This window comes from Gadus macrocephalus, chromosome 6, assembly GCF_031168955.1.
Source record: "Gadus macrocephalus chromosome 6, ASM3116895v1".
Taxonomy (NCBI): domain Eukaryota; kingdom Metazoa; phylum Chordata; class Actinopteri; order Gadiformes; family Gadidae; genus Gadus; species Gadus macrocephalus.
The window spans coordinates 4,652,075-4,679,806 of NC_082387.1; the positions used below are offsets into that span (position 1 = coordinate 4,652,075).

At 46.7% G+C, this 27,732-nt stretch overlaps 1 protein-coding gene across 2 annotated transcripts in view; it reads right to left on the reverse strand.

Moving 5' to 3' along the window:
- The window catches only part of zgc:158766 (uncharacterized protein LOC100009641 homolog), a 56,948-nt gene that overhangs the window by 13,268 nt on the left and 15,948 nt on the right, over window positions 1-27,732 (reverse strand). The window contains exons 1-14 of one of the 2 annotated variants that reach the window (XM_060052972.1): window positions 24,230-24,657; window positions 18,978-19,175; window positions 11,406-12,660; window positions 9,204-9,395; window positions 8,724-8,847; window positions 7,578-7,671; window positions 7,211-7,297; window positions 6,048-6,164; window positions 5,547-5,645; window positions 4,384-4,526; window positions 4,031-4,169; window positions 3,758-3,880; window positions 2,483-2,647; window positions 1,193-2,208 (exon numbers count right to left, since the gene is read on the reverse strand). In XM_060052972.1, coding sequence (XP_059908955.1) covers window positions 1,193-2,208; window positions 2,483-2,647; window positions 3,758-3,880; window positions 4,031-4,169; window positions 4,384-4,526; window positions 5,547-5,645; window positions 6,048-6,164; window positions 7,211-7,297; window positions 7,578-7,671; window positions 8,724-8,847; window positions 9,204-9,395; window positions 11,406-12,660; window positions 18,978-19,175; window positions 24,230-24,280 — 3,803 coding nt within the window. In that variant the 5' untranslated portion in view covers window positions 24,281-24,657. Of the gene's footprint in view, window positions 1-1,192; window positions 2,209-2,482; window positions 2,648-3,757; window positions 3,881-4,030; window positions 4,170-4,383; window positions 4,527-5,546; window positions 5,646-6,047; window positions 6,165-7,210; window positions 7,298-7,577; window positions 7,672-8,723; window positions 8,848-9,203; window positions 9,396-11,405; window positions 12,661-18,977; window positions 19,176-24,229; window positions 24,658-27,732 lie in introns of those variants that run through there. The other variant, XM_060052971.1, reaches the window with a different exon arrangement.

A 27,732-nucleotide genomic window follows, 5' to 3' on the forward strand; every position in this document is an offset into this window, starting at 1 on the left:
CGGGATAGAGTTTACTTTTGAAAACGTGTCTAATACGACCATACCATTATAGTTACCACATAATAAACATTAATTTGTTTCGAATATTATTTTGAATAAAAATATTAAAGGTGACATTATGAAAACAACACTTTTCCTGGAATTTGGGGTGTTGTTTTGAGTCTCTGGTGCCACACGCATACAAACTTTGAAATAAGTCTGTACATGCTTTTTTGAATGAGATATGGATTGCTGAAAGTACCCCGCCTACAGTTTCCAGATGCGCGAGTCAGTTTCGGCGCGGACTCTTAAGTAGGGAGAAGGCACATTTGAATATTACCACGCACTTCCCCATCCCCCTCCAATCAGAGCATAAATACGATTTTATGGACCAGCAGACGAGCGCTGGATGGAGATTTTTCGCGCATTTCAGAAGCAGCGAGATTCCGTATTTTTTATTTCTTTAATTTGTCCGTTTGCCATGTGTCTGTCTGGCGGACTCCCTGCTCCCTGCTCCCTGCTCCCTGCGCCCTGCTACGGCAGCAGAGCAGGGAGTCCCCCGCCGGAGCTCCGGGAGTACAATCCCTTTCTCCTCCATGTTGCGGTTCAATCTGGACTTCAGAGAGTAAAAGTCTAAGTTCCTTTCCTCCAATTCTTCTCAACCATGGCCGATCTAACCCCAACTACGACTCTTTACTAGTTGTGGAAGTCCCAGAGACGCCTATGATTCAGAATATCATCCGGAGGCGCACATAGCTTTTGGCCCTGAAATTAGATATTATATTATATCAATACCTATATATTATATAATATTATATATAATATTATTATTAGATATTATATTATATTAGATAATATAATATCTATGCTGCGGTTCACTCTGACAGCTCATTTGTATGCAATGGGTGGCAGCTCATTTGCATTTAAAGCTACAGACACCAGAAACAGCGCATTCTGAAGGGACTGAAACAGTGGGGAATAGCGGTAGGCGAGATTTTTTTTCCTAAAAGCTATCATCAGCAAACAGCTTCAAAATCATGTTTTCTGGAACTCATATACTATGTTTACTTGTTGGGAAAACATAATAATACGTCAGCTTTAATAAAAAACAGATGGATAGTATATCAATACTGTGTGTAGAATAGATGATGATCACACAGAGAAACATTGAATGTCAATGCTCTTATGAAGAGCGGAGGGGATTTTTCCTCACCTGCTCTGCTTCTTCCCGTCCCCTAGTGTCTCGTGTCTGCTGTTTGGCCGTGAGGCCGACGAGGCGGATGAGAGGCCTCGGCCCGGCACCGGGCTGGTCAAGTCCGGCCGCTGCAGCTTCTTCTCGGCAGACACGCTGTTGGTGACCTCCAGGCCGCGGATGTACACGCCTGTGTAGCCGTGCAGGTGGCTGGTGTCGCCGTGGCAGTGGCCGCCCTCCCTGGAGGGGGTCAGCTCATAGCTCAGGGTCTTCTTCATGATCTTCTTCAGCGGCTGCTGCTTGCGGTGTTTGGCCGCCGCTGCCGCCGCCGGGTAAGCCGGCTCCGAGCAGCAGGAGACGGACGAGGAGTCCATGGTGCAGTCACTGTCCGTGTCGTCGAACGGCGACGGGCTGTGGCGCAGCGGGCCCTCCCCCTCGCCGGGGAAGAAGGGGAAGTGGGAGGAGGAGGACAGAGAGCTGCTTGGGCTCTTGGGGAGGGGCCCCGCCGATTGGGGTTCCGGCGAATGGGGCTGCTTGGCGTCCCGGTCACCCCCCAGAGCCGGCCTGGCCCCGGGGTCCGAGCTAGAGTTGGAGAAGGGGGGTCCTTTGGGGAGAGGCAGGCTTCCCTTCCGCCCGTGCAGACCTGCGGTAGGTTCCTGCTGTGTGTTTCCTGTGGCTTCCAAACCCGAGACATGGACGGCTGCCGGGGGGGACTGGAGAGGTGGAGAGGTGGTGGAGGTCGTGGTGGAGGCCGTGGCGGCGGCGTCGGCGCTCACGGCGTTGGCCAGCGTCTCCTCCAGCTGCTGCTTGGTCTGCTGGCACTGGTGCCACAATGCGTTCCAGCGCTGCAGCTGCCCCGGGCTGTCCAGGGAGAGCACCATCTGGTTGAGGGGGCCAAAGTTTTGTGGAGAGAACTTGCTGGCCTCTGCGTGGTAGTCGCGGAGGATCTGGAGCACGGCGGGCGGCAGGCTCACCCCATGGCTCTCCATGCTGAGCTGGTGTGAGTAATCCTGGCAGTGCTCCATCCACCTGTTAGCCTGTAGGGAGAGGCAGACAGAGAGTTGAACTGTGCTGCTCTACTGGACAGCATTGGAACTGCGTGTTGAATAAAGATAGATGTCAGAGCGTTCTGTATTGTATCCTGCCGTTTGTTGGACTTCTACTGGTCCTTATGGTCAAAAGATGTCTTTATTTTCATTTAGCATTTTGTGCAAACGATTTACACTGGACTGGGGACATTCAGATCCGCTCGACTGGGAACACCCCTGACCACGGGGATATGTCTCCTGCGTGCTGGTATGGTAGGCTTACCGAGTCGTAGAACTCGTACAGGGTGGTGAGCGTGTCCAGCTTGGTCTTCCTCCCCTCCACCCGGGTCAGGACCGAGCCCAGGTGCTCCTTAAAGAGGAGGAGAGCCGCCCCGGGGAGACGCCCGGGAGACGCCCTCACCACTGCCAGCCCCAGCCTCTGCTGGTGCTGAGCAACACAGGAGACACAGAGCACCACAGGGACATGAGGACCCACTGGTGTCAGAGCAACACAGGAGACACAGAGACATGAGGACAGACTGGTGTCAGAGCCACACAGGAGACACAGAGACATGAGGACAGACTGGTGTCAGAGCAACACAGGAGACACAGAGACATGAGACAGACTGGTGTCAGAGCCACACAGGAGACACAGAGCAACACAGGAGACACAGAGACATGAGACAGACTGGGGACATGAGCCCAGCCTAGACTACATCTTCTTTATTAACCCATGTAAGGTTCGGTTCGGTAATATTTACAATTTTCCTACCTTTATAAACCAAGGCTGGGCTCAACAAGGCCACACATGTGCCTTGTCCGTACTCCAACATGAATGTCTGCCCTAACATATGTGTGAGCTAGTTGTCCCATTCAGACGCTACAGCTTCAATTTGGAGAAAACGATAAATCGGTTTTGTTTTACCTTCAATCTGTGTCCAGCTCATACTAGTTTATAACAGTGTCCTTGGTACTATATTCATAGGCTACATTTGTATCTCTTTACTTTGAAACTTTATTCCTGTGAAACTTTATTCCTATTCCTTTACTTTAGTTGAACTATGGATTGTAATCCTGAATCTTCAACTGCAGGGTCTGGCTGTGACCTCTAAAAACACGCCAAGCCTTTAGACATCTCCTGTATTGGGCGCCTTTGGTTGAAAGGTTTTGGCTGAAGGCTGTAAGGAGAGTAGGTTGTTAATTGTTGCTTAGTTTGAGCTAAAGAGTGAGAGATGCTACATCTGGGTGTCGTCGCCTTAAACGTCGTGACATGACGATCTCCCGCTGGCATAATGAATACGTTGAAGCAGCTTTATTGGCTTTGCATTCGTCCACAAGGAATCCTATTGTTCCCAGACTTGAGTTACGCTTTGGAACTGATCACTCTCCCCCCAATTCTCTCCCCCATTGTCTTCCTTATTCACTGTGGCTGGCTGGCTGTGTGTAGTAGTATAATACAGTCTCGCTACTATAAAGTATCACTGCTTATAATATATATGTATATATATAAATATTTATATGTAAATATATATAACCCTAGCATATAATCCACTTTTACCAGAGACTCTGCGAGAAAGTTGTCCAAACTCTGCCTCATCTCCTTGACGGAGGTGAGAGAGAGCGTCTGTGAGTCCAGCGGTGCGAGCTGCTTCTCTCCTTCCACGCTGAACCACAGTTTGACCTGCCGAGCAGAAAGGGGAGAATGGGATTCTAGTTCCAATATGGGAATCAATTTGAATCATGTACAACTCATGTGGAAGGCCCGAGTGATGGGAGCTATCTAACACTACAGCTATGTGTCACACTGGTATTCTAAACATGTGAAGCCCACCTGTTGTGTCTGCTCCTCAAACTTGCAGACCTCCAGAAGGTTTTCCAAATGTTTCTGGGAGTCGTTGGAGAGGATCACCAGCTCATGCACCTCCTCGTCTACCTGGTTGTACAGCGCATTCACCATGTCTATAGCGTCCCTGGAAACACAGAGGAAGGAAGATTGGAAAAAAGAAACCGATGGAAGAAGATGCAGAAAATATGAGCAAAAATCTGGAGCCAGCATTAAGATAAAATAAATCCATATTTGTAGTCATTGTTTTGTCCTTTGGAATCTGAACCTGGTTTACCACCATCACGTTGGTTCTGTTCATCATTATTGGTATCAATTGGAACTCATAATAGTGACAGAACCTGTAGTTGTTGTTCTGGCAGGCCTCCTCCTTCCTGATGCGGGCCAGGACCGTACCCCCTTCAAGGCGTAGGCTGTTGAGCCGCGCGTCGGCCAGGACGCTCTTCATCAGGTGTCTCTGCTGCTCCATTCTTTCAGACACACCCTGGGGCAGCACACACACATTAACACGTATTCCTTCATCTAATGTAACAGTTCATTTAGGAACTAGTCATCAGTAGGAGTTGGTGTCCACAGATAAGAGTGCACACAGTGGGGTTTGAACCGTTTGGCTTGGAGTCATAAACTCTAACCACTAGACTATTGTGCCTCTTCAAAGTAAACAGAGAGAAAGAGAAATCAATAAAACTACGCATCACTCATATCAGCTATTTTGTAAGTTGTAAGTGTGTGTTTAGGAAGTTTAGGAACACATCTCCGCCAGACCCCTGGTCCCTGCAGCCAGAGGACCCAGCCTTGGCCCTTGCACTGACCAGCCAGGGAGCATGCACCGACCAGAGGGTCAGGCGGAGGAACCAGCCAGGGAGCATGCACCGATTGGAGGGTCAGGCGGGGAAACCAGCCAGGGAGCATGCACCGATCAGAGGGTCAGGTGGAGGAACCAGCCAGGGAGCATGCACCGATTGGAGGGTCAGGCGGGGAAACCAGCCAGGGAGCATGCACCGACAAGAGGGTCAGGCGGAGGAACCAGCCAGGGAGCATGCACCGATTGGAGGGTCAGGCGGGGAAACCAGCCAGGGAGCATGCACCGACAAGAGGGTCAGGTGGAGGAACCAGCCAGGGAGCATGCACCGACCAGAGGGTCAGGCGGAGGAACCAGCCAGGGAGCATGCACCGATTGGAGGGTCAGGCGGGGAAACCAGCCAGGGAGCATGCACCGATCAGAGGGTCAGGTGGAGGAACCAGCCAGGGAGCATGCACCGATTGGAGGGTCAGGCGGGGAAACCAGCCAGGGAGCATGCACCGACAAGAGGGTCAGGCGGAGGAACCAGCCAGGGAGCATGCACCGATTGGAGGGTCAGGCGGGGAAACCAGCCAGGGAGCATGCACCGACAAGAGGGTCAGGTGGAGGAACCAGCCAGGGAGCATGCACCGACCAGAGGGTCAGGCGGAGGAACCAGCCAGGGAGCATGCACCGATCAGGGGGTCAGGCGGGGGGGCTGACCTGGGAGGTCTCGGGGCTGATCCAGGTCTTCAGCCTGTCGATGGACTCCTGCAGAGACCGGATGGCCGCGCTGCAGCTCCGGGCGAAGGGCTCGATTTTCTGAGAGAATTCATATTTTGAATATTGATCAATCATTAATGTACCGTAATGTTCAAAATTTGTTTTCCCAGCATGAAGTGTTTATGTTCCATATACAGTGCATGGTGTCTAGACGCCCACTGAATTGATATTATGAGATAAAAAGGGAGAGAGGAAATAAAGAGAGTGTGACAAGAAGAGAGAGAGTAAAGAGAGAGAGAGAAAGAGAGAGAGGGGGAATAAGGAGTGAGACAGGAAAAGAGAGAGGGAGACAGAATAAAGACAAAGTGAGATAGAGAGAAGAGACACTTAAGGTAGACCAAGATGCCTGACTGTAACCTCTACATGTATATGATGTAAAAGTATATATCACGTTCTTTACTGATGTTCTTTCATCAGCACTCAGACCCTGAGGCCGCCCACCTGTCTGAAGGTGAGCCAGTGCTTGTGGTCGTAGTGGAAGCTGCCTTCCAGGTCTGCTGTGAGCTGGGTGTTGTCTATGTGCTTCAGCAGGGACTTGAGAGACGTCACCAGCTCGTTCTGTGGCCAAACAAACACAAGCACACCTTAAAACCATACAATGACATGATGTACGGGTCACTTCCTGCTAAGGTGTGTGGTGTGAAGTCACAATGTTTTTGTCACGCAGATACGAGCACACAAGATGTCTCTTGAGAGCTTGGCGCCTCTTAACATCAAATTTGACAGTACGGGAGCGTATTCAAATATTGGCTTGTACAAGGTGAAAATAAATCAGTTTACTTTTGTCTTATTAAGAGTTGAAAGTAATTATTCTCTTACAACAAGTAGGATATATCAATGGTTTGTTAAAATATTCTGCCTTACATTTTCATCATTTCATTTACTCAGATTGTACTTGGCCTGAAAAACAGATGTTCTGAAAGCAGATGATTGAATGCAAGGTTCTACCACAGCACGCTGGCTATAAAAGCATTGGCAGATTTATGGCATGTTGGATACCTGAGCCCTCAAAATAAAGCATTTAAAGTTTTTCAAATAGTAAAGGTAGAAGATGCTTTTTAAGGATTTGTCAAGTTTCCGTTTTATGCAATGTTATAATTCAGAATGTGCAGAGCAACATTTCAACATGACATATATCCATTGAATTTCTTGGCTGACTCTTTGAAGAAAGTTGGTTGCTTCTCTCACGTTGCATTCTCAATCCTTCCCTCTCTAATCGTCTGATTTCAATTTCCTCTGCAGAGTACTGAGGTTCATAATTTGTACAAGTCTGATGGAATGGGTCCACCAAAACTGGTCAGTGTTGGGACCGGGTCAGACATTCAGAACTGAGGGAGTTGCTGAATTCCTAATACGGCGATCCGTCGGCAGCCTACAGCCCCTTTCTTTGCTCAGAATTCTAACTGACAGTCTCTAAGTCCGGGAGCATGCAGTGGCGTGTACACCGAGACCTTTTTGTTCGTTTGTGTGCACTGTTGGAGAAAAAACTGTTGGCAATCCTTAGGCGCTAAGTTACGTTGAAGAAAACAAAGACACAGCTATGGATACACACTCGCTCAAGGATGTCTAAAGGCAGGCTGCAGACATTGGGCTGGGATCGTTACCTGTATGTGAAGGTCCCTCTCAGACCGAGCCGCTGCCTCCTTGTCCACCAGGAACAGAACAGAGTCAAGTGCATTTGGTAACAACGCCTGTCAAAGAGAAAAGAGTCTTACCCAAAGGGACTGCAAGCATGAACAAGGTCAACTGTTTATAATGTGGGATTTCAGTTGGGTAAAATGTGGTTGTGCTTCACACCAGTCTAATTCTTAGATCACTCGTATCTAGTATCTCATCATCCTAGCATGATGACACTCGTCTCTCGTAAGATAGCTGCAGCCAAACAGATGGTGTGGTTACAGACCCGTGAGCACTGGTCCCTCATACCGGTCCCTGAGGCCGGTATTCTGTCCCCAACCCCTGGGTCCTTACCTGGAGCTCAGACAGCGAGAACAGCAGAGCAGGGGAGGGCGGCTGCCTCCTGCTGTCTACCAGCACCGTCAGGCCCTGCTCACGTCGCTCCCTCCTAAAACCAGAAAGGCTCACAGTTAACCATGTGTGACCATGACAGACAGCGCTCTAGCAGAACAATAACAAGAGATTTTAAATATACCAACCACCACATAGCCACCACAACATAGGGAATGGACAAAGACTTAAACTGATGTAAGAACATTTTAATAGCAATAGGTGGATGGTAGGTTATGTCTTTAAAGGGAAACTTCACCCATTTCCACTAAGCTTTGTATCGTTAGAAACCCACTCATATTTTTGAATGGTCGTGCATCATTCCCTTATTTTCTGGAGAGACTGGAGAGATCCGTATCGATCTCCAACGCTTCCTGTTTAAGATGACGCAATATGGCGATTTTTTCGTAGAAGTAAATAGGAAGTGTTAGAGGGGAGGATTCTCGTAAGACTACAAGCACTAGTCCCACCCCTCTATAGGGGATGGGACCCACTGACGCTACAGACCGGTTAGAGCAGTGCCAGTGGGTGGGACTTCACCAGCAGAAACTAACATCCACAGCGTCTGAAGCTAAGCTAACAGAGGCTGTTGATAAAACTGAAGTACAATGGCGGAAGGTACTGGATCTGACATAGAAGATGGCACCATGCAAAAGTTCACCATTTCGAAAGAAATACAAACAAGGCCTAATTCACTGAGTTCACCAACTAATACTTTTCACTAGAAATGTTGTGTGAAATGATTTTCAAGCAGTCTTGCGGTATCAGCTTGGTAGATGGAACAGCGAGGTGTCCGATAGGCGGAGATCTAGATCAGCGGGAGTGGCCAGCGAAGCTGTGCATCGTGGTGCATGGTGGGAGTTGTTGTCTTCAATCCACAAGCGCCAAAAAGTCACTTTCTGCCTTTTCTCGGTCAAGACGGCACCAAATTAGAATTTTATTTTATTATTCGACTACATATAGGACCCAATTTCAATACATATTCATGCCTCCACCGGTGAAATGCTCCTTTAAAAGTATAATAGTTCAACAGGTCTCCCCTATTTACCTAGATGACATACTCTAAGTTTCCACTCGTTTGAGTGTCACTGCTGACAAGGTGTTACTCACCGCAGTGTGGAATAGTAGTAGCATAGCAGACAGGTGAGGTCTTTAGCCGTGGCGCTGTCACCTGCCCACACACGGCCTCTGGTGCACACCTGCAACACCATCCGCCCACTGCGGTCTCTACTTCCTGTTCGTTCAAGAGATGAACAAGAGAGGGAGGTCAACACACTTCTGGTGACTCAGAACTACCTTCAACCACAAACGTATACAGCAATAAAGCAATACAACTAAATGACGTGTTTCATAGGAATTGTTTCTAAATGTGTTTTGATTTGGTTGGTCAGCCATGTTCATTTAGAATTGAAATTACAAATAGAAAATATTTGAAAAGTTTCAAATTAAAACAAAGGGTTGTCTATCAAGTGGAATACGGCCGATCAAAGGGTACATAACCATCAGGCCAGGGTGTTCAAACCTGCCCGTACAGGACAACAGCTAATGACAGGTATGTTAGGGTGTGTGTGTGAAGCACCCTACACTTACCAGGTAAAATGAGGGCCCCAGACTCCAGGAGCTCCTGGTTGACCTCTGACAGGAGGCTTGGTAGGGGGGTGGAGCTGTCTGACAGGGTGCCCCCCGGGCCCCGCCCCGCAGACGACCCGGGACTCGCAGCTCTGTCTTCCACTTGGCTGTGCAGCGCAATGCATTCGCTGCCGGCCCCATCATCACGCGTTCCTGTGGAAGTAGCAATTACAGAGAGTGAAGTTGTCTCAAACCCACCGGGGCAGGTGTCTGTCGAGCCCCGCACGGCAGCAGCCTTTAAATACATTACGCCCGGCAGACTGTGGACATGAGCATTCACCTTAGTGTGCCCGTCTCTTACCTCATAGAAACACGCCTGGCCCAACCAGCGCTCATTAGCAGTAAGCTAGGCGTGTTACAGCAGTGAGCTGCTGTGAGTCACCACAGAGACCAGGTGTTGTCCGTCTGACACGACTCAAGGAGGTGTCTGCAACCCCACCACTGTCATATCCCTCAGCTCCCCTCTCCTTAAATAACTGCAACCCAAGGCAATTTCAATAAAAGTCCCTGATGGTGGCAAATGGGGTTGGTATTACCTCAACAAACTGAAAGAAACCTTCCCACTGTTTGCTGTGATAGGGTGCCATGTACAGCAAACAAAGTAAACAGTGACGTACAGTGAAGGTCTATGGCTGTGTTGAATGCAGAGGCCACATTCATCCATAGATAATATGAGCCCGCCAATAAACAGGCGGATAAAATGTGCTCACCTTGGTGAGGATTAAACAAGTGTTTGTTGTGTGTGTTATGAGTGTTTAGGTTCATTTAGGACAGACTAAGGCAGGCTTTAGTGAAGTGTTGTTTTGAAGTGCCCCCCTGTAGCTGGCTGTGGACTTTCCTCAGACGATGATATCCCCGCTCTGCCCTTTTGTTTTTCAACAGTCGTTTCCTGTGCGACTGCGTGGTCTTGCTCGCGTTCTCCACATGCTTCTGTATTCTTTGTTTTCAGAGGAAGTGACGAATGGAGAGCAAAGCCTTTTCTGCATCGTGTTTTGAGAAAAAAGCCCTCTTTAGTGTCCCGGGTTTGACACATTTCTGAATGACCAATAGGTTTGTGATTGATGTGAGCGGGATTTATTGATGAAAAGTAAACAAGGTAATCCTTATTCCCCAGGGGAGGTGTTTTGATAGAAGGCTGTGGATGGGCTTCTATCGTCAGTTATGTAATCCTTCTTAACAGCTGACTGCTGTTTTTCCCAGGCTGTGAGTCAGTGCAGGTTAGGCCTGTCTCTGAGGTAGACCCTGCATTGAAAGAGATAAAACTCTGTCCCTGACTCCCTAATGGCTGACAAGGCTCACAAAGGAACCTTTTGTAAATGTAGGCTGTCCGTTTGAGACCTGCAAACCCCCCATCACCCCCCGAGCCAATCAGTGAATGGCCATCTCTCCATGTGACGCCCCCCTCAGTCGGTCACAGGCTCTTTTGGGAACACTCTCTAAATGACTCTCTTTTCAGGGTGGGAATCCTGCCGGGCCACTACTGTAACCCCATCCCTGCTGAGGTAATTGCACAGAGCAAATCAACACGGTGTGACCCAATACTGTACTGCTTTCAACTGGTCGTCTAGAAGCACTCTCTTTATTGTATTCTTAAGGGGAATTCTCATTCTGACATGTTGATAACTGTTTGTAATTGTATGATTAGTATGTTACTCTCTGTATACTGCTGGCTGGCCTAGTCTCTGAGGAAATGTGGGAGGGATGTTAACTCAAGTCTTTTCAACATCACATTTCAATAGCAGGAAAAGGTTGTGCCTCACAAAATTATGATTTCCTGGCTAAGACTTTGCTGCTGCTGCTGCTGCAGAAAAGAAAGCTGTAAACCACACCTGGCCTTGATTCTAGGTACGGTTTTCAGGGTTGGGCAATACCTGTAACCAGAACATGCCAAGAACAAGAACACACTACCTTTCAAAAAGCAATCTGTCAATAGTGACAGATTGGAGTGATCAGTGGTAGAGAATAACTTACATTTTGAGTATACTTCAGTCCATACTTTCCTGGCTGCTGGCTATATCTTACAACTGAAGGATGATACAAATTAAATGTTCAGACAAGACCTGGAGTCTGGGCCTGGAGGTTTAGATTTAGATAAAAAGACTCTGGCTGTTATAAATCATTCATTCTGTGGCTATATTTCATATTGCAAGCACAAATACATACCAGTCTCGTCTCTGCTGCTCCTCCTCTCGGAGCCAGGGAAAGCCGCCTCCAGGTCCAGCTTCCCAAAGCGCAGGGCGTAACCATTCATCAGCTTTTTGGAGGAAATGCTGGCTGAGCCACCAGAGGAAGAGCGCTCCCGGTGACCTTTAACCTGGGCAGCTTTGTTAGTCCTCTCCAGCGACTTGGACCGCCGGTCGGCGCGTCTCTCTGCACTCCGCAGCCCCCTCTGCAGGTAGAGGAGGGGGGTGCTGGGCCTGGAGTCCTCCCCGCTCAGCCAGCTCCGGGAGCCCAGCCGCCGGGTCAGGTGCTCCCGTAGTGTGGCGCGGGCGTCGGGGCTGCTGCCCGGGGTCCCGGCCCTGCTGCCGGGGCCCACGCCATGCTCCAGGCCCTCCTCGAGGATGGACTCCGAGCTTGAGCCGATACTCATGGGGTTCTGCAGGGCCTCCATGTAAGACTTCCTGAACAGCCGTCGGCTCTCAAACGTGACCGAGTCCCTTGGCAGACGGCTGCGAGGGCCAGGGTTGCTCAGGTCCGTGCTGAAGGAGAGAGTCCTGGACCCGGGTCCTCTCTCTCTGCTGCCCTCCTTGTGGTGTCCCCTGCCGTTCTCCAGAACCAGACCCTCTGTCTCGCTGCTGTGCGTGGAGGTTTGTGCCGCACTGAGGCGAAGGCTCTCCACCTGAGGTGGGTGGTCTCTGCCGGGCTCCATACGTGTCCTGTTGGGGGTGGTGGGCTCGGATGTGAAAATGGAGTCGGCTCCCTGAGAGTGCAGGGACTCCCTGGAGCTGCGGTGGCTGTCCAGGGTGCCCGTGGAGCCGCTGGTGCTGCACGTGCTGAGCTGACCCCGGAGGCCCCCTCTGCCGCAGCGGGCCTGTGAGACGGCGTCGGCCGTGCTGCTGACGAACAGAGGGCTGACTACGTTGTTCCAGGCCGTCCGGTAGACGCTGGTGCCGGTGGTGAGCAGACAGTTCTGTAGGGGCTGCAGGCTCCGGCCCTGTGTTACATTCTGCAGGAACTCAGCAGAAAAGACATTGCCATACATGCTCTCTGCGATGGGGATCTCTGCAATGGCCTGTCCGCTGCCAGACAGGCATTTTATCACCAGCTTGGCGGTCTTGCGGCCTAAGGGGACGACCTGTAGGTAGAAGTCTCCTTGCTTTAAGCGCACCTTGTGCAGCGGGGCGAGCTGTAGGACCACCTTCTCATGGATACAAAGTGGCCAGCCCTCGTGGTAGAGCAGCAGGCCTCGAAACCGGAGCTTCAAAGCAAAACACAAACAGAGACTGCAGTCACAAAACACAACAATGTCAAGACACTAGCCAGTGTTAGCTTTAAGCTTGTTGAGCGCCTTATGTAATTTCACTACGCGACTACACGTTCAAACACATGTTTAACACATTAGGGAATCCTTACCTCTATTCTGGAGTTTTTTTGGAGGGAGTACTGGGTTTCAGGTTGGCTGAGCAAGCTCATTTAAACCTCTCTGAGAGGCTATGGCGGCTTTCAAATGAACAGGACAATAGAGAAGTCGTTCTTGTTCCAAAACAGGAAACAATATTAGACCTCATTCTTAAGGTTCTTTGGTATAGTTTTCTGTATTTATTCACGCAGTCATGAGCTATCATGATGTTATTCCATAAAAGGATCTATGTAGGTAAAGATCCAACTTCACCTCTTACTCATTTTATTTCCAATGGCGACCATATTGTCAGCATTTAATAGCATCCAATCCCGTGTGCTCCCATCGGAGCCAGGGCTGAACCCGTGAGGTCATGGCCCCAACAAGCGCTGCCTACTTTTCCGTCGGATCATGAGAGCGTCCATTTGCAAGATAAATACTTTGTTATTTTTTCCTCTTTTATTTGCCTATTTATTTGTATGGCAATTCTTTCCCGTTCTGAGAATTCAAGCAGTCCCCCCCCACCCCACAGTATTCTTGGTAAAGAGATTAACCTGTGCCACATAACCCACTGAGCCAGGCATACTGATGTGCCATTTGGGCCGACAGTCCCGACACTTTTTGTATATATTGGTCTGACCGGCCCATAAAATCAGTTGATCAGCGGCCCGATTGACACTGGGCTGGCCCAATCACAATCAGCGCAAGGGTTTCATTGGGCATCGGCCCTGACACACTCTAGTCTAGTCTCAAAGCAGATAGGCGCTTGTGTAACCGAGCGTTGGCACTTAGATATTTATATGACAAGAATGACACAAGCGTGGAAGGGAAAATAGTCTCGTTTACTTAGTACATATCAGAAGTCACCCAGTCACAGCGTGAGAGCTGGAATACCTATATCCAAGTACGGAAACCCAGAGGGGATAAAATACATTCGCTCTTCACAATACTAGTCTGTTACACTTGTACCGCGGGAGTGTTTTTTCACATTCTAATATTATGAGGGACATCGCGAACAGACAGAGGCTCATTCACAAAGCAGATAGAGGCGCTTGTACCGCGGGAGTGTTTTTTCACATTCGAATATTAATTTTCACGTTCGAATTCGCGTTTTTGGATACATTTCGAACGAATATTCGAACTTCGAATATTCGTTGACAGCCCTAGTATACTATTTGATAATAGTTGGAGTCAAAATTTAGAAAAAGAAAATCTGTGAGATGAAATCCCTAGAAAAATCTTGAAAAGTAATACATTTGTGACATTTTTTGTTAATCTATGTTCTTGCTTTTTGTATTTAATCAAATAAATTAATGATATGGTACCCAAATGCATGATGGGTACCATATCTGCTCCTTGAACGTCATCTGACGTCAATCGTAGCCAACAGACTGCTCGTTCACTCTCAATTGATAATATGGCCAATTGTTGGCCATGTTGTCAATTGAGAGTGACCGAGCACACCACACATTGTCAATGACTCAGCTGAACGCAAGGCGCATCGAATGCCTTTTCAATAAAATCACGATGAATAGTTAATGATAGGCCTGTATACATGTTAGGTTGCAAAATTACATTTTGACTTTTCCTCAAACTCATACTACCAACATTTTGAACACAAAATATATAGGCTAGAGCAGGGGTTTTCAAAGTGTGAGAGAGTGAGCCCCCCCTCAGAGAAAAAAATTCAGCTGAGCCCCCCCCCCCAATTTTTTTTTCTAAATACCTGTGTTTTGAAAGCTATTTTAATTATTGTACACATTTCAAACATCTCCGATCATAATTTTCAAACATTTGGAACATATTTTTGAAACATTTGAAACAAATTTAACATATTTTTTAAACATATTTCTGAAACATTGCAACATCTTTTTGCGTTTTTAAACAACACAATTTAACAACTTTATCTAAGCATGTTTTAGCTTAACCTTTTTTAAATACATTTGATCATCTTAATCTGTGTAAACTGCCAGTTTACAGATTCATTCAGGGTCCCCGACTCTGAATTTTCTGAGTCGAATCAGATCTGCCTTTTCAGTCCAGAGATTCGACTATTCGGCGGGGTTTGTTTACCGGCGTTGCTATGGTGACCTAAATTATTATAAGCAACTGAAAACGACGCCGGTTTGAAACTAAAACTGTGATTCTGAAAAAAGTATAAATGCTATTAAAATTCCGTTTCGATAGTATTGAAGATACAAGTGTGTAGATTTGTTTAAAGGTCCCATGACATGAAAATCTCAATTTATGAGGTTTTCTAACATAAATATGAGTTCCCCTAGCCTGCCTATGGTCCCCCAGTGGCTAAAACTTGCGTTTGGTGTAAAACGAGCACTAGCTGTTCTGCTCGCCTTTGAAAAAACGGAGGCTCAAGCGCGCTGATTTGGAAATCTGTGCTCATGACGTCATGAGGAATCTCAGCTCCTCCCCTTACTCTGCCTGGCCCGCCCAGAGACGTTGGCCCGCCAATGAGACTCGACCGTGCGAGCGCCACATGTGTGTGTGTGTGTGTGAATACACACACTGTAACGCATGTGTTTCTTGTCGGTTCTTTGACGTGTCTTGTATTTCCACAACGAGACTGTCGTGGGGGTTATCTAAGCCATGGTTGAGAAGGAATTGGGGGAAAGGAACTTTGGTTTGACTCGCTGAAGTACATGAGCTGCGACATGCCGCCGGTTGCCGCGAGGCACCATCGCCCGGCAGCGGGCAGCCGGCCGCAGGCAGCGCGCGGTTCAGTCGACTTCAGGTTGATGTGGAAGAACCAGAGACGTCGCAGAACCCGACAAAGTCGTTTGTGATTCATAATATCGTCTGGAGGCGCACACAATATGTTATATGATATAGATATCTATGTATTATATGATATTATTTAGATATAGAGCTCCAGGACTGTAACGCAAGTGTTGTACACTTCCTTGTTATTTGGATAACCGTTCTGCTGTTGGTGTGATGGCGCATAACACGTCTGGTATTTCTACAACGAGACTCGTATTGGGGGTTATCTCAGCCAAGGTTGAGAATGAATTGGGGGGAAGGAACTTTGGCTTTGACTCCCTCAAGAACATGAACCACGACATGGAGGAGAAAGGGATTGTTGGCGGCGAATGTCTCCCGCTTGAGCCGGAGGTGCATAAGCGCTGCCCGGCAAAGATCCCTTTCTCCTCCTTGTCGTGGTTCATGTTCTTGAGGGAGTCAAAGCCAAAGTTCCTTCCCCCAATTCATTCTCAACCTTGGCTGAGATAACCCCCAATACGAGTCTCGTTGTAGAAATACCAGATACGAGAGTCCGACGTCACACCAACAGCAGAACGGTTATCCAAATAACAAGGAAGTGTACAACACTTGCGTTACAGTCCTGGAGCTCTATATCTGAATAATATATACATAGATATCTATATCATATAACATATTGTGTGCGCCTCCAGACGATATTATGAATCACAAACGACTTTGTCGGGTTCTGCGACGTCTCTGGTTCTTCCACTTTCACATCAACCTGAAGTCGACTGAACCGCACGCTGCCTGCTGCCGGCTGCCCGCTGCCGGGCGATGGTGCCTCGCGGCAACCGCCGGCATGTCGCAGTTCATGTACTTCAGCGAGTCAAATCAAAGTTCCTTTCCCCCAATTCCTTCTCAACCATGGCTCAGATAACCCCCACGACAGTCTCGTTGTGGAAATACAAGACACGTCAAAGAACCGACAAGAAACACTTGCGTTACAGTGTGTGTATTCACATTGATGTGGACGTTGAAGAACCAGGAACGTCGGAGAACCCAATGCGGTCGTTTGAGATTCATAATATCGGCTCACACAGCTTTTGGCCGTGATAATATATATTATATGATATAGATATCTGTGTAGGCTATATGATAATATTTAGATATAGAGCTCCAGGACTCCCGTGTGTTCTAGAATATTTACAGAACACGGCTAAAGGCTGTGTGCGGCTCGCCATTGCGATACATCCACTGTAAACAGAGCGCATGGTGGCTGCAAGCTGCTCAGGGCCACACCCCCACCCTCCTCCTTGACACGCCCACCGAAACAGCGCATTTGGGGGAAGCTCAATGTGCGACTGGCTCGGAGTGGCTGTAACTCTGCACCACGGCTGAATTTAGGGAACGTCTTTGAATACTGTGTTAGTTGCCCACTAATACCTATATTAAAGAATACATAAAATAGCATGTCATGGGACCTTTAATGGTTTGAACGATGGTAAACGGTTGAAAAAGGAATGAGTTACGATGTCTAGAAGTAGGTGTATCAGAATGGGCTGACGTCTTCAATGAAAACAGCTGAAAACGAGCGGTATGAAACTAAAACTGTGATTCTGAAGACATTTTAAATGATATCGAAATTCTGTTTAGATATTATTGAAGATACAAGTGTGTAGATTTGTTAAATGGTTTGCACGAAGATAAACGGTTGAAAATTGATTTAGTTATGTTACTTCTACAGTTGAAGTACGACTGATGATTTGAATCATCGTCTTTCAGGGTTTTTTTCGGATTTATTTTTTTCTCACGTCGCGTCCCCCTGAAGAACTCTGGCGCCCCCCAGGGGGGACGCGCCCCACAGTTTGAAAACCACTGGGCTAGAGAATAGATAATAAAAAGAAAAATATATAAATAAAATAAAAAGGGTTTTTCTGCTAGGCCTATTAAGGGTTATTATATTATGCCCCAGCCAGGCCATCTAATATGTAAGGGATAATGCCCGACGAGGTGTCCGTTATCAGGAATTAATGGACGACGTGGAGGCGTGAACCGTCCGACGCGAAGCGGAGGTCCTCCGCGAAGTCCATTAATTCCTGATAATGGACACCTCGAAGGGCATTATCCCGCTTATACCACGGTCACTTACCAACGGTGACCAAATTAAGACCATTAATTTATATTTTCATGCGTTTTACAATCTGAATATAAAGTTTTCCACAAAACATACATTTGTTTCCCTGGTTACGCCTGAGGGTCCGACTAATACCCGGAACCACCATTACACGCCCGTTGGGTTCTCATGCAACGGAAACGTTGTTCACTCCTCCAGTAATTAGGACGGACCATAGCTACGACTTTAGAACGGGAGGTAGCGGGAGGTATTATAGTCCGCTGAGCTTTGTTTTGTTTCCCGTTGCTATGGTTACTACTATTTTAGAGACGATACGCCAGCTAGCGCATTAATTGAGAACGGTAAACAGACAATTTGACGGAACTACTTGTCCAGGTGTCCGTATATCAGGAGTTAATGCACACCCTGCATCCAATCAGAATCGAGTACTCCCGCAGACCGTGGTATAAGTTTGTTTATAACACATCCATATCCATACGTTCTTAGAACTTCAGATCTCTTAAAACTAATTTGTTAAATATTTTTGTTAGACTAGCCTACTCTAGGCCTATATTTCAGATGTGGTTCCGTAGTGTGTATTTGGCTTTATTTAGTTGAAATATTTGTAACATATGTTTATGGTTTAGCCTAACCCAGCCACTTAAAGGGGCAAGCCAGCTCAACTAGGTGCCGGTCCCAAGCCTGGAGGATTGGCATCAGGAAGTAAACTCTAGTAATGAATTTAATGTAGGCCTACAGTGTTGCACTCCACTCTTCTCACTGGCATAGGCCGCAGACGCGCAGTTTGTGTGTATGTGCGTGTGCGTGTGCGTGTGTGTGTGTGTATGATGGGCGGGGGGGGGGGGGCCTTGACCCATTTCTCCCCCAGGGCCCTTCGCCACTGATGTTTAAATACTGACACATTGAATACTGTTTTTAGTATTTAATGTGTCCACTCTTACTGATTCCCGTTAACATATTGCATGGCTTAAAGTATGTGGTTTTAAAGAGTTGCACAGTAGGTATACACATTCAAGAGACCGAAAAGACCGAAAAGGTGTGCGTTATCGAATGTGTTGGGCCGGTCTGGTCCAAAATCCTCGGGCCGATTTTTTGTCCCAGTCTGCCCCTGCCATGAGGGTTATGTCATAATACCCACTGTACACTGAGTAGGACAGCAGTAACCAAGGTAATCAGTGAGGCCAGAAGCAGTCAGACACCGTTTTGAAAAGCCACAAGGGAGTTTTTCCAGACAGGCTGTAATATCGCCCCCCGTCGAGGGTGTTGCCCAGAGACAGGCTGTGATATAGCCCCCCGTTGCACTGCCCGCCGTTCAGACACTTACACACGTGTCTTGCTGGATGGTTTGCAGGATCCTCTTGGCAGGGAGCAGGAAGTCGAGGAGGCAGCGCAGGCCGTCTCCGCGGTACTGCCGCTCCACCACGCTGAAGAGCTGCCACAGCACAGTGGGCGCGCTGGCGCTGAAGGGGGGGTAGAGCGCAGACAGGGTGCTCTGGATGCAGCTGTCCAGCGAATCAGAGTCCTACAGGGAGAAACAGAACACAACATAAGGATGGGGGGAGATGGGGGGACATGGGGGGCATGATTCGCACTAGACACTAGTAAAGGTTCAAATAAGCTCTACTTATTATACTACTGTCAGGTTCAAGGTGCAAATACAATACATTAAGGTTTACAGATGCACAATGGTAACCATTCTGTCAACATCGTCACCACCACATGGTGTTGGGATGTGGTGTCACACTAAGGTCTGGGACCATCGCCGACAACAAGGATGACGAATACAGCATGAGAATGACAAGTGAAGGCAGACTAGCCTGCACAATAACAAAGTTCTCCCCAACTGACGGTGTTGAATGCGACAGGAAATGTTGGCCATGAAAGCCTTTCCATTGGAACGGAGGGAAACACCTGGTCGGTCAGACACACCAAGGGGAGAGTCCAGAGTGGGCCCACTGATGGGAGGTTGGCGCCCAACCCTCTATAAAACACACTGTATTCACCACCGACCCTATCATGACCGCGGGAGACCACAGCACTGTCCCAGACAGAAAGATGAGCTGCCCTGTGTGTGTGAGGGACTCAAACAGGATGCTACGGGGGGAAAGTGACCCTGTGTTAGGAACAACCGGCTGGACATCTATATACAATGCAGGCTGTAATTTTCCTATATGCTAAGCTATTTACTAGGGGTGGGGAAAATAATCGAGTCTTCGATGCATCGCGATTCTATCTAGAATGATTCCGTCTCGATTCAGATAAGTAAATGATATGAAAGAAAATGATTTTTTAAATAAAATTTGTTCGCCTGCTAGAATATTCTGTTCGCCAGAGAGGGATAATTTGAGTCATTTTACATTTTTATTTCAATTATCTGCAATGTATTGGCCGATCTGATTTGGCTTTACGTGATTGCGATTCAGCCTGCACATAGCATGCATGCAAACTCACAGCCAAACACAAACAAGTAATTTTTCTTAGAATTGACTAAGACCAGCTTTTTCTTTAATGACATGGAAAATAAAAATTAGAGAGAATTATTGCATTGTTCATAGAAAGTCATATTTGTGACAAAAGCTTTTTCTCTTATAAAATATTAGATAAGGTAATTCATCTGTTGATGTCTTTAATGATCGTCACAAAAGTAGGAAGTAATTAGCAAACTCTGAGTAGCAAATTCTGATAATCCCGAATGGAAATGTACATTAATCGAGATGCATCAATAATCATTTTAGAATCGAATCATTGACCTCTGAATCGGGATGGAATCTGATCATGAGGTGCGAAGAGATTCCCTTCCCTAGTATTTACACTGCTAAGCGTCTGTGGAACATAACAAAACTGGAATAGAGGCATCTGCCCCCAGTGATAAGCATACAAACGGATAGGCCTACCAGGGACATTCCCACACTGAGACAACATCGTGCCAACTTGTGGAGGGAGGCTGCTGACAGACAACCCTTTGTCTTTCACTTTTGCGGACTTCCAATATTTTGCCTTCATTTCAATTATTTAGCAATTCTAAAATACTTTTCCCTATCAAAAGAAGAGAAAGGAAAACAGGACAAAGAACTAGCTGTTGATCCTTCTTGGTTAATCTGTTATCGGGAAGCCGATGAGAACTACGTTTTGGTTTGATTCTGGGTTTAACCAGAGAAGGTTAATAGTCAAACTACTGATATTTGACAGTTTTATCTAAAACAAGGCCCAAGACAAAACCGTACAGAGTGCTCCGTACAATGTGAACCTAAAGAAGGAATGACTGACAACAAGGATTTCCTCCAGCTGGGGGCTGCTTCTGTAATTGATTGTGAAGAATGTTTGGGACACTGACATTTTTTTTTTCAACAACATTCAGCACCGTCAATTAGAGAGACGGACTGGAGTGTCCTGGACTACTACAGCCTCTACTATAAGGCAGCCTTTGTGCCCCCACCTCTCTAAATGCTATGTACTGTACACTTTTGGAGCCTTGAAACAAAGCGCCCACCATTAGCAGTCAGCCTCTTAGCGAGGCAAGAATGTCCCCGGGCGTTAGTCACTGTTGCACCGGGGAGGCAAAGAATAACAGGGGATTTTATTGGAGGAAAGCTAACAATAGGAGGAAAGCCATCAGTTTGTGGTTTTAGGAAGGCCCGGAGAGTCATTTCTCAGGTTTCCAGAGTCAGAGTGGTCGTCACAACAGCTCGCTTTGAAAGAGAAACTCTCAATAAGTACAAGAAGACTTGAAAACTAGCCCTCATTTAACACATGCTGGTGGACTGGCTGGATCCTGTAGGTCAGCAGCAGCAGCTTTAGAGTCGTACCTTTAGGGGGGCGGAGCCTAAATTAGATTTACATTTTGCAATGTCTGCAGTGGTTTATTATGAAGGATAGGGAAAAGGGGGGCATCCAGGTTGCGATGATTTGATACATTTTATACAACCATTGGTTCTATTTTATAGGATTAATTCCAGGGAGGCAGAGATTATAATATACAGTCCCTGCTGTATGTTCATGTGCCACAGGTCAGACTCAGACATTTAAGACTACATGTGCGCTCCAGGACAACAGCACACAGAACGTCCCACCTGATGGCAGGTGGGACTGTGTAAAACCCGCAGGCTGTGTGAGGTGAGGTTTGAGGACTAGGCACTAAATAATGGCTTTGAGATCAGGGGGGAAGTCTGTTCTGCTCCCAGAGGAAACAGCTGTTGCACCATCTTATGAGCTTTGGGGTCTAGGAACGTGCTTCAAGAAGCCAGGAGAATTGTGTGACACAGTTTGTGTCATACTTCATTTGATTTAAATTACAATTATTTAAAATTATGTGAAGAATTGCTTTGCTCATGGTCTGATTGTTTGATGGCTTATTTAGTACGTATGGCTTAATGTCTGACATGCCATTCCTCACAGCTACAAAGAGACATTGTTGTTTGGACGCTGAGAGAAGAGGAAAGCCTGAATTGAAAAAAAATGAAAATACTGAATTTTTATCCTGCACTTGATCCTGCACACAAATGCTTTAGAATCGCTCCCTTCCAATTGTTTCAGTGATTCAGCTATGTTGGTAATATTGATACATCCAAATAGATTTATGCAAAATGTTGCACAATTATGCTTGAAATTCTGCCAATAATTGTGCCTCATTAATATATGTGTCAGAGGGCATTGTGGGAGAAAGAAAGCGGGTGGGGGGGGGGGCACTGAGGAGCAAAAAAAGAGATGGAGGGACAAAGAGGTAAAGAGAGACAGATAGATAGAAGGAGAAGAGAGAGAGAGAGAGAGAGAGAGAGAGAGAGAGAGAGAGAGAGAGAGAGAGAGAGAGAGAGAGAGAGAGAGAGAGAGAGAGAGAGAGATGGTCAGAGAGACATTTAGTGGGTCAGGGACACAAAAGGAGCTGGCTGCCTGGCTTCCAGTGGAGCATGAAGCCACCAGGGGAGTGTAACAGGAGAGCTGGAGCCCCCTTACAGGCAGCTCACTAACCAGCCCGCTGCCCAGCGCCCTCCAACACAACATGGCCACAGGTTGACAAAGGACAGGGCAGGTTGTCCTGTGGCCAGGCGCCCCAGGTGGAGCCCAGCGAGACCTCCAATCAGAGGCTGCTGTGAAGGCCTCGCTGTTCTGGGATGGTGGTGGCTGAATATAAAGCAGTACAACTGGATCTCAGCGGAGCAGGACAGGAGTTGAAAGAAAAGAGCTGTGAGTGGAGTGAGACAGCCTGAGAGAGGCAGCTGTGGTAAAGAAATGTGTTTGGTCTTTATAATGATGGCACCTAAATGGTAAAGTTGAAAAACTGAAAAGCAAAACTTTGTTGCAGTCAGTGAGTACAAAATAAATCAGTTGCAGTTAGTAATTTACAATACCAATAAAACAAATCCCTATCTAACCTCTGAACGGCTAGCAGCATGACGCGGGTCTTTCAAATACACTTTAATCACTGTTACCTCAACAGGCACACAGATTTAAGACATTTCAATGAAGCGAGATTGTCAGCAATAATAAACATGATGAACGTGAAGAAAACCCATCCCAAACGTAGAGGGACAGTTTACACTTTGTTCAATATAAATGTCTTCTGTTGTCAAATGGTTATCATCATACAGGAATTATCAAGATAATTAGACCACCAACGATTGAACTAAATAGCAAAAATATAAGATATTCATTGACCATGGAGTCAAGAAATATGAACTACATAGAGGTAAATTTCCCATGTGAGCTATAAGAATCATTGAACTCCTTCCATCTCTAGAAAATGTAGTTTATTATACAGGATGTAAACACTGTCTGATAAGATAATGTTTTTGAGTGACCAGTGAGAGAACTTCAAACCCTGTGATGTAGTGTGTGTGTTACATGAACACACAATGACCCAATCCTATTGTATGTACAAATGTGTAAAGATTGTACAGAGTATAGTTCACCTGATCAGTGGGAGAGACAAAACAATGCCAGCAGTAAAGAAGGAGGGTGTCAATGGAAAAGTCTGCAGGGTAAATATACGGTCGGCCTGCATCATTACACCAGAGGAGATGAGAGAGGAATATGTGTGCTTTTTGGGCGTGAGCTTATTGTAAATCTTTGTCTCTTTGATCAATTGCAAGAGCAGGTATTCATTTGCAATGTAACCCATTCTCCATTGCCTTCAAAACTAACACAGAAATACACAGAACACGGCAAATATCAAGGATCTGACAAAACCAGGTGGGAACTAAACCAGAAAGAATATCTACACACAAGTTATAATAACAAACAAATAAGACAATCAATCATTGATCTGATTATTCACAGCATTGCGAATACACTTTATGCTCCTAGCTACAATGAAACTCTTATGTTAGCTTCAGAAGATCTGCTTTAGGCTTCAGAGCCAACATAATATCAGGGAGAGTATCTGGAAAGTTGTGGACTGCGAATACTGTGACATCACACTGTAGAAACAACAACAAAAAAGAAGACAGCTCCTTAGATGCCTCAAGAAACACACACACACAAACAAACTCCACAGAATAAGTAGGCTATTTTTTTAAATGGCCTGAACCATTTGGTGGTTTACAAATCCATTCCCGAGTTGCTTTGTACTGATGAACTTACCTTAATGCTCAGGTAGTTGTCGACACTCCTGGACTTGGCTCTGGAGTGCATTCTGTCCAGCTAGAGCATCAAGTTCCAAAAGAAAGGTACTAAACTTGAATAAGTACGAGGACGGCGGCATCCCCCCGAGACATGAGGTCCACACTGTATGTGCTGCGAGTCATTACTGTGCTGCCGGCCCAAGCTATTCCTCTCTTTCTCTCTTTTTCCTACTCTCTGTCCTGCCTGACCCGACTAAACGTCTGCTGGAAGCGTGAGAGGCAGTGCACTCGGTTCCTGGTCACTCCCCTCCCCTCCACACACACTCAAACACACACACACACACTCTCACACTCTTCCACCAAACAACGCAACCTTCCCCCGCTCGGATGCTCCTGACGCCTCTCCCAGCTGGAGAACGCATACTGATGCAACTTCCCTCACCATTCAGAAAAAACACACTACCTGACCTGCCAACCCACAATAACCACCACCCCCCCCCCCCGCCAATGGACCCAGCAAGGGTTAAAGGGCGCTGACCAAACACCACACCCCAAACAACCCACCCCTACCCCTGTGACCCCAGCATCCCCCTCCCCCACTGCAGCCTCCACCCCCGCTGGCCCGCTCCTCATCCCTCAGCGGTCTCTCTTTGTCCTCACAACACAAATGGACTAGGGTTTTAGCTTATTCTGATGCTTTGGAAAAGGCAAAAGAAGACATCAGCATAGGGTTGGTGCTTCAGGTTACTTAACTACAATGTGTGTTCTGTGAGAGTGTCAGGGGAACAGCCAATCCCTGGGCAGACCCTCACACGGCATTAACATATGCAGGACATCTTGTTGTTCCAGAAGACGGTGATACAAGTGGGGATAAAAGTTCCATATATTGATTGCTTGTCTGTATTTTTAAGTAAGACATCATTGACTTCATCCAGTGGTTCAACCAGGTCCTATCTGGGTTTGTCAATATATATAATATACACAATAAATAATATATAAACATAATTCAGCAGGATTGCCTACATTCCTTGACAACCACATCAATGGATTTCAGAGGTTTATTGTGCATTCTTTATCAGCATCATCCACACATCCACACACGTACGCACGCACACGCACACACACACACACACACACACACACACACACACACACACACACACACACACACACACACACACACACACACACACACACACTCTCACACAAATAAAAAAGTGAGAGCTGGCATATTTTAGGCTTGGGGTGTAGACGAAGAAAGCAGTGCGACTAGGTAATTAGGTGTGGTATATTTAGAGAGAGGCACTGGATTCTTCTCATAGGCCAGGGGTCTCAGAGAGCCCACTGACGTTACACTAGTGGCCACTACACATAGGAGGGCTCCTCCGGGGTGATACCCTCATGCTAGGTCTTAAAGAGCTCTAATTCTTGCCCGGAATCGAACTGTAGCATGTCCATAGAATCCTTGTTTAACTGATGAAAGCTTGCCCAGTCAGACCAAAGATTTGCCTCGTAACGACTTGCAACGAGACTGTTTTGGAACTTCGCAGGGGAAAAGTTGCAGCATTGTGAACTGGTCAGTGCAGTTCGGCTGATGCCGTTGCAAGGAGTCGCAAGGAGTCGCCAGAGATTGAACATTTCAAATCGCTAGGTCCAGTTTTAGAAAACAACGACGTAGCTATTTCTCTTCAGCCAATCAGGAAACAGCACAGAACAACTTGTACGTCACAGCCTTACTCCGTCCAGGTCCCGTACTGTCCATAGTACCCTACACGTTAGCTATAATCGTTGTTATGGTTACATGCGGCAATTCCAACATGCCCCCATTTTTTAGTAGGCCTACCACCATTCCACCAATCAGTGACGCCAACTTCAGGTCAACATTGGGGATCATAAATATTTCCTTCAAATGTGTTCAACCAAAAAGTAGCCATTTCAGTATTATTTATCTATAATTTGCTTGATTAATTTCCAAACTTTGGATGTGATGATGTATGAAATAACCCATTCCATCCATTGACAAATGCATTTTACGAGTGCGTTACGAGTGGCGGGGCATGCACTCATTTAACATGCCCTGGGAATGTATAAATATTCTATGAAACTTAAAACTTGACCATTTACTCATTAGAGTTGGATTTAAACTCAGAGCAGGACCACAATTGGAGTGGATTGGACGAACATTGGAACGAAATTTATTGTTTGGAGTGTTGCGGCAGAACGAATCAAGGAATGGGTGCAGTAGACTATATCGGCCCAAAAGCAGTAGGCATATAATGCGCTTTACAAAAGAGAAAGGCGAGAATATAGCCTACACACCCACCCTTTTACACAAATTCTTGAAGGGGATCAATAAAAATAAACAGTTTTTGCCCATAGAAATCTCTCTACAAAGATTGGCGTAGGCACCCTGTTTCTGCCGCTGAAGTAGGCATACCCAACTGCGGCTCCATATTCTCGGCTTTCTAACTCGCCGTCTTCTTCTTTTCATTAGGCCTTTTAGCATTGCCAAGCCGTTTCGGTCGCGGCTTGGCACGCCCGGCGATTTCACCGTCTTACCTCAAGTTTCCTGTGTAAAACCGAGGGGCTAAAATCCCCCGTTTGTCACCGTGCAGGCTATCTTGGTTCACTGGAGAAGGCGGGTTGCGCACAGAGTCTAGACCTCTTTAGAATAATTTGAATGCTCACAAATGTTTTAATATTTTTATGAATGAAGACAGCCTTATGCAAGAATAAGTTCACGTCTGGGTGTAGGCTACATACGCGATTAACTATTTGCAAGTGCAAAAACGCAAACGTACTTTATTTTGCTGACCACTTGCTTTTTTATCCCGACAAAAGCCTCCGGACAGTTCCTCTGCGTCTCTCTCATAGATCGCACCATCTTTCAACATCTTTGTTTAATGCGACTGCATCATCTTCTCTCACATGATTAGCAGCTCACGGTTTCACTTTCTCTCCAGTTAGAACTGCTCATGATGATATCGCTGCGTTGTCTCTGTGGAGACAGCGCAGGAACACCTCTACTCAAGCCCTAGCTAGCTCAAGCAACCTAATTGCAAACCCAAGTTAGGCTACTTTTTAGCGGGATGCTGATGCTGTTGCGGCTCTCAGCTGTGCCAGAGTGTTCCCAGTTGCTAGGGAAACCACCTGACTTCGCCGCCCGGTGCAGCAGTGTGAACTGCCCAGTTTTTAGAACGTCGCAGCCCGTCTCGTCGCAAGGAGTCGCAAGTTGCGAGTTGCAAGTCGTTGCGAGGCGAATCTTTGGTCTGAATTGGGCTGAGGTGAGTGCTGCATGTAGCGCTCAACTATTGTTCTTCATAAGTTTTCTTCTTTCTTTCTTTCCTCTTTATTATTATCTACAAACTTTGGGACCTATCTCCTTCCTCAGTTTTTCACCTAGAGACACCATTCAAATTTGTAAATGTTCAGAATAGCTTGGAATCGCGCGCTTCTTTTCAGATATTTTTTTAAGTCTTTTTTTAAAAAGACTTTTAAAATACTATATTTTTTCAACCGTTA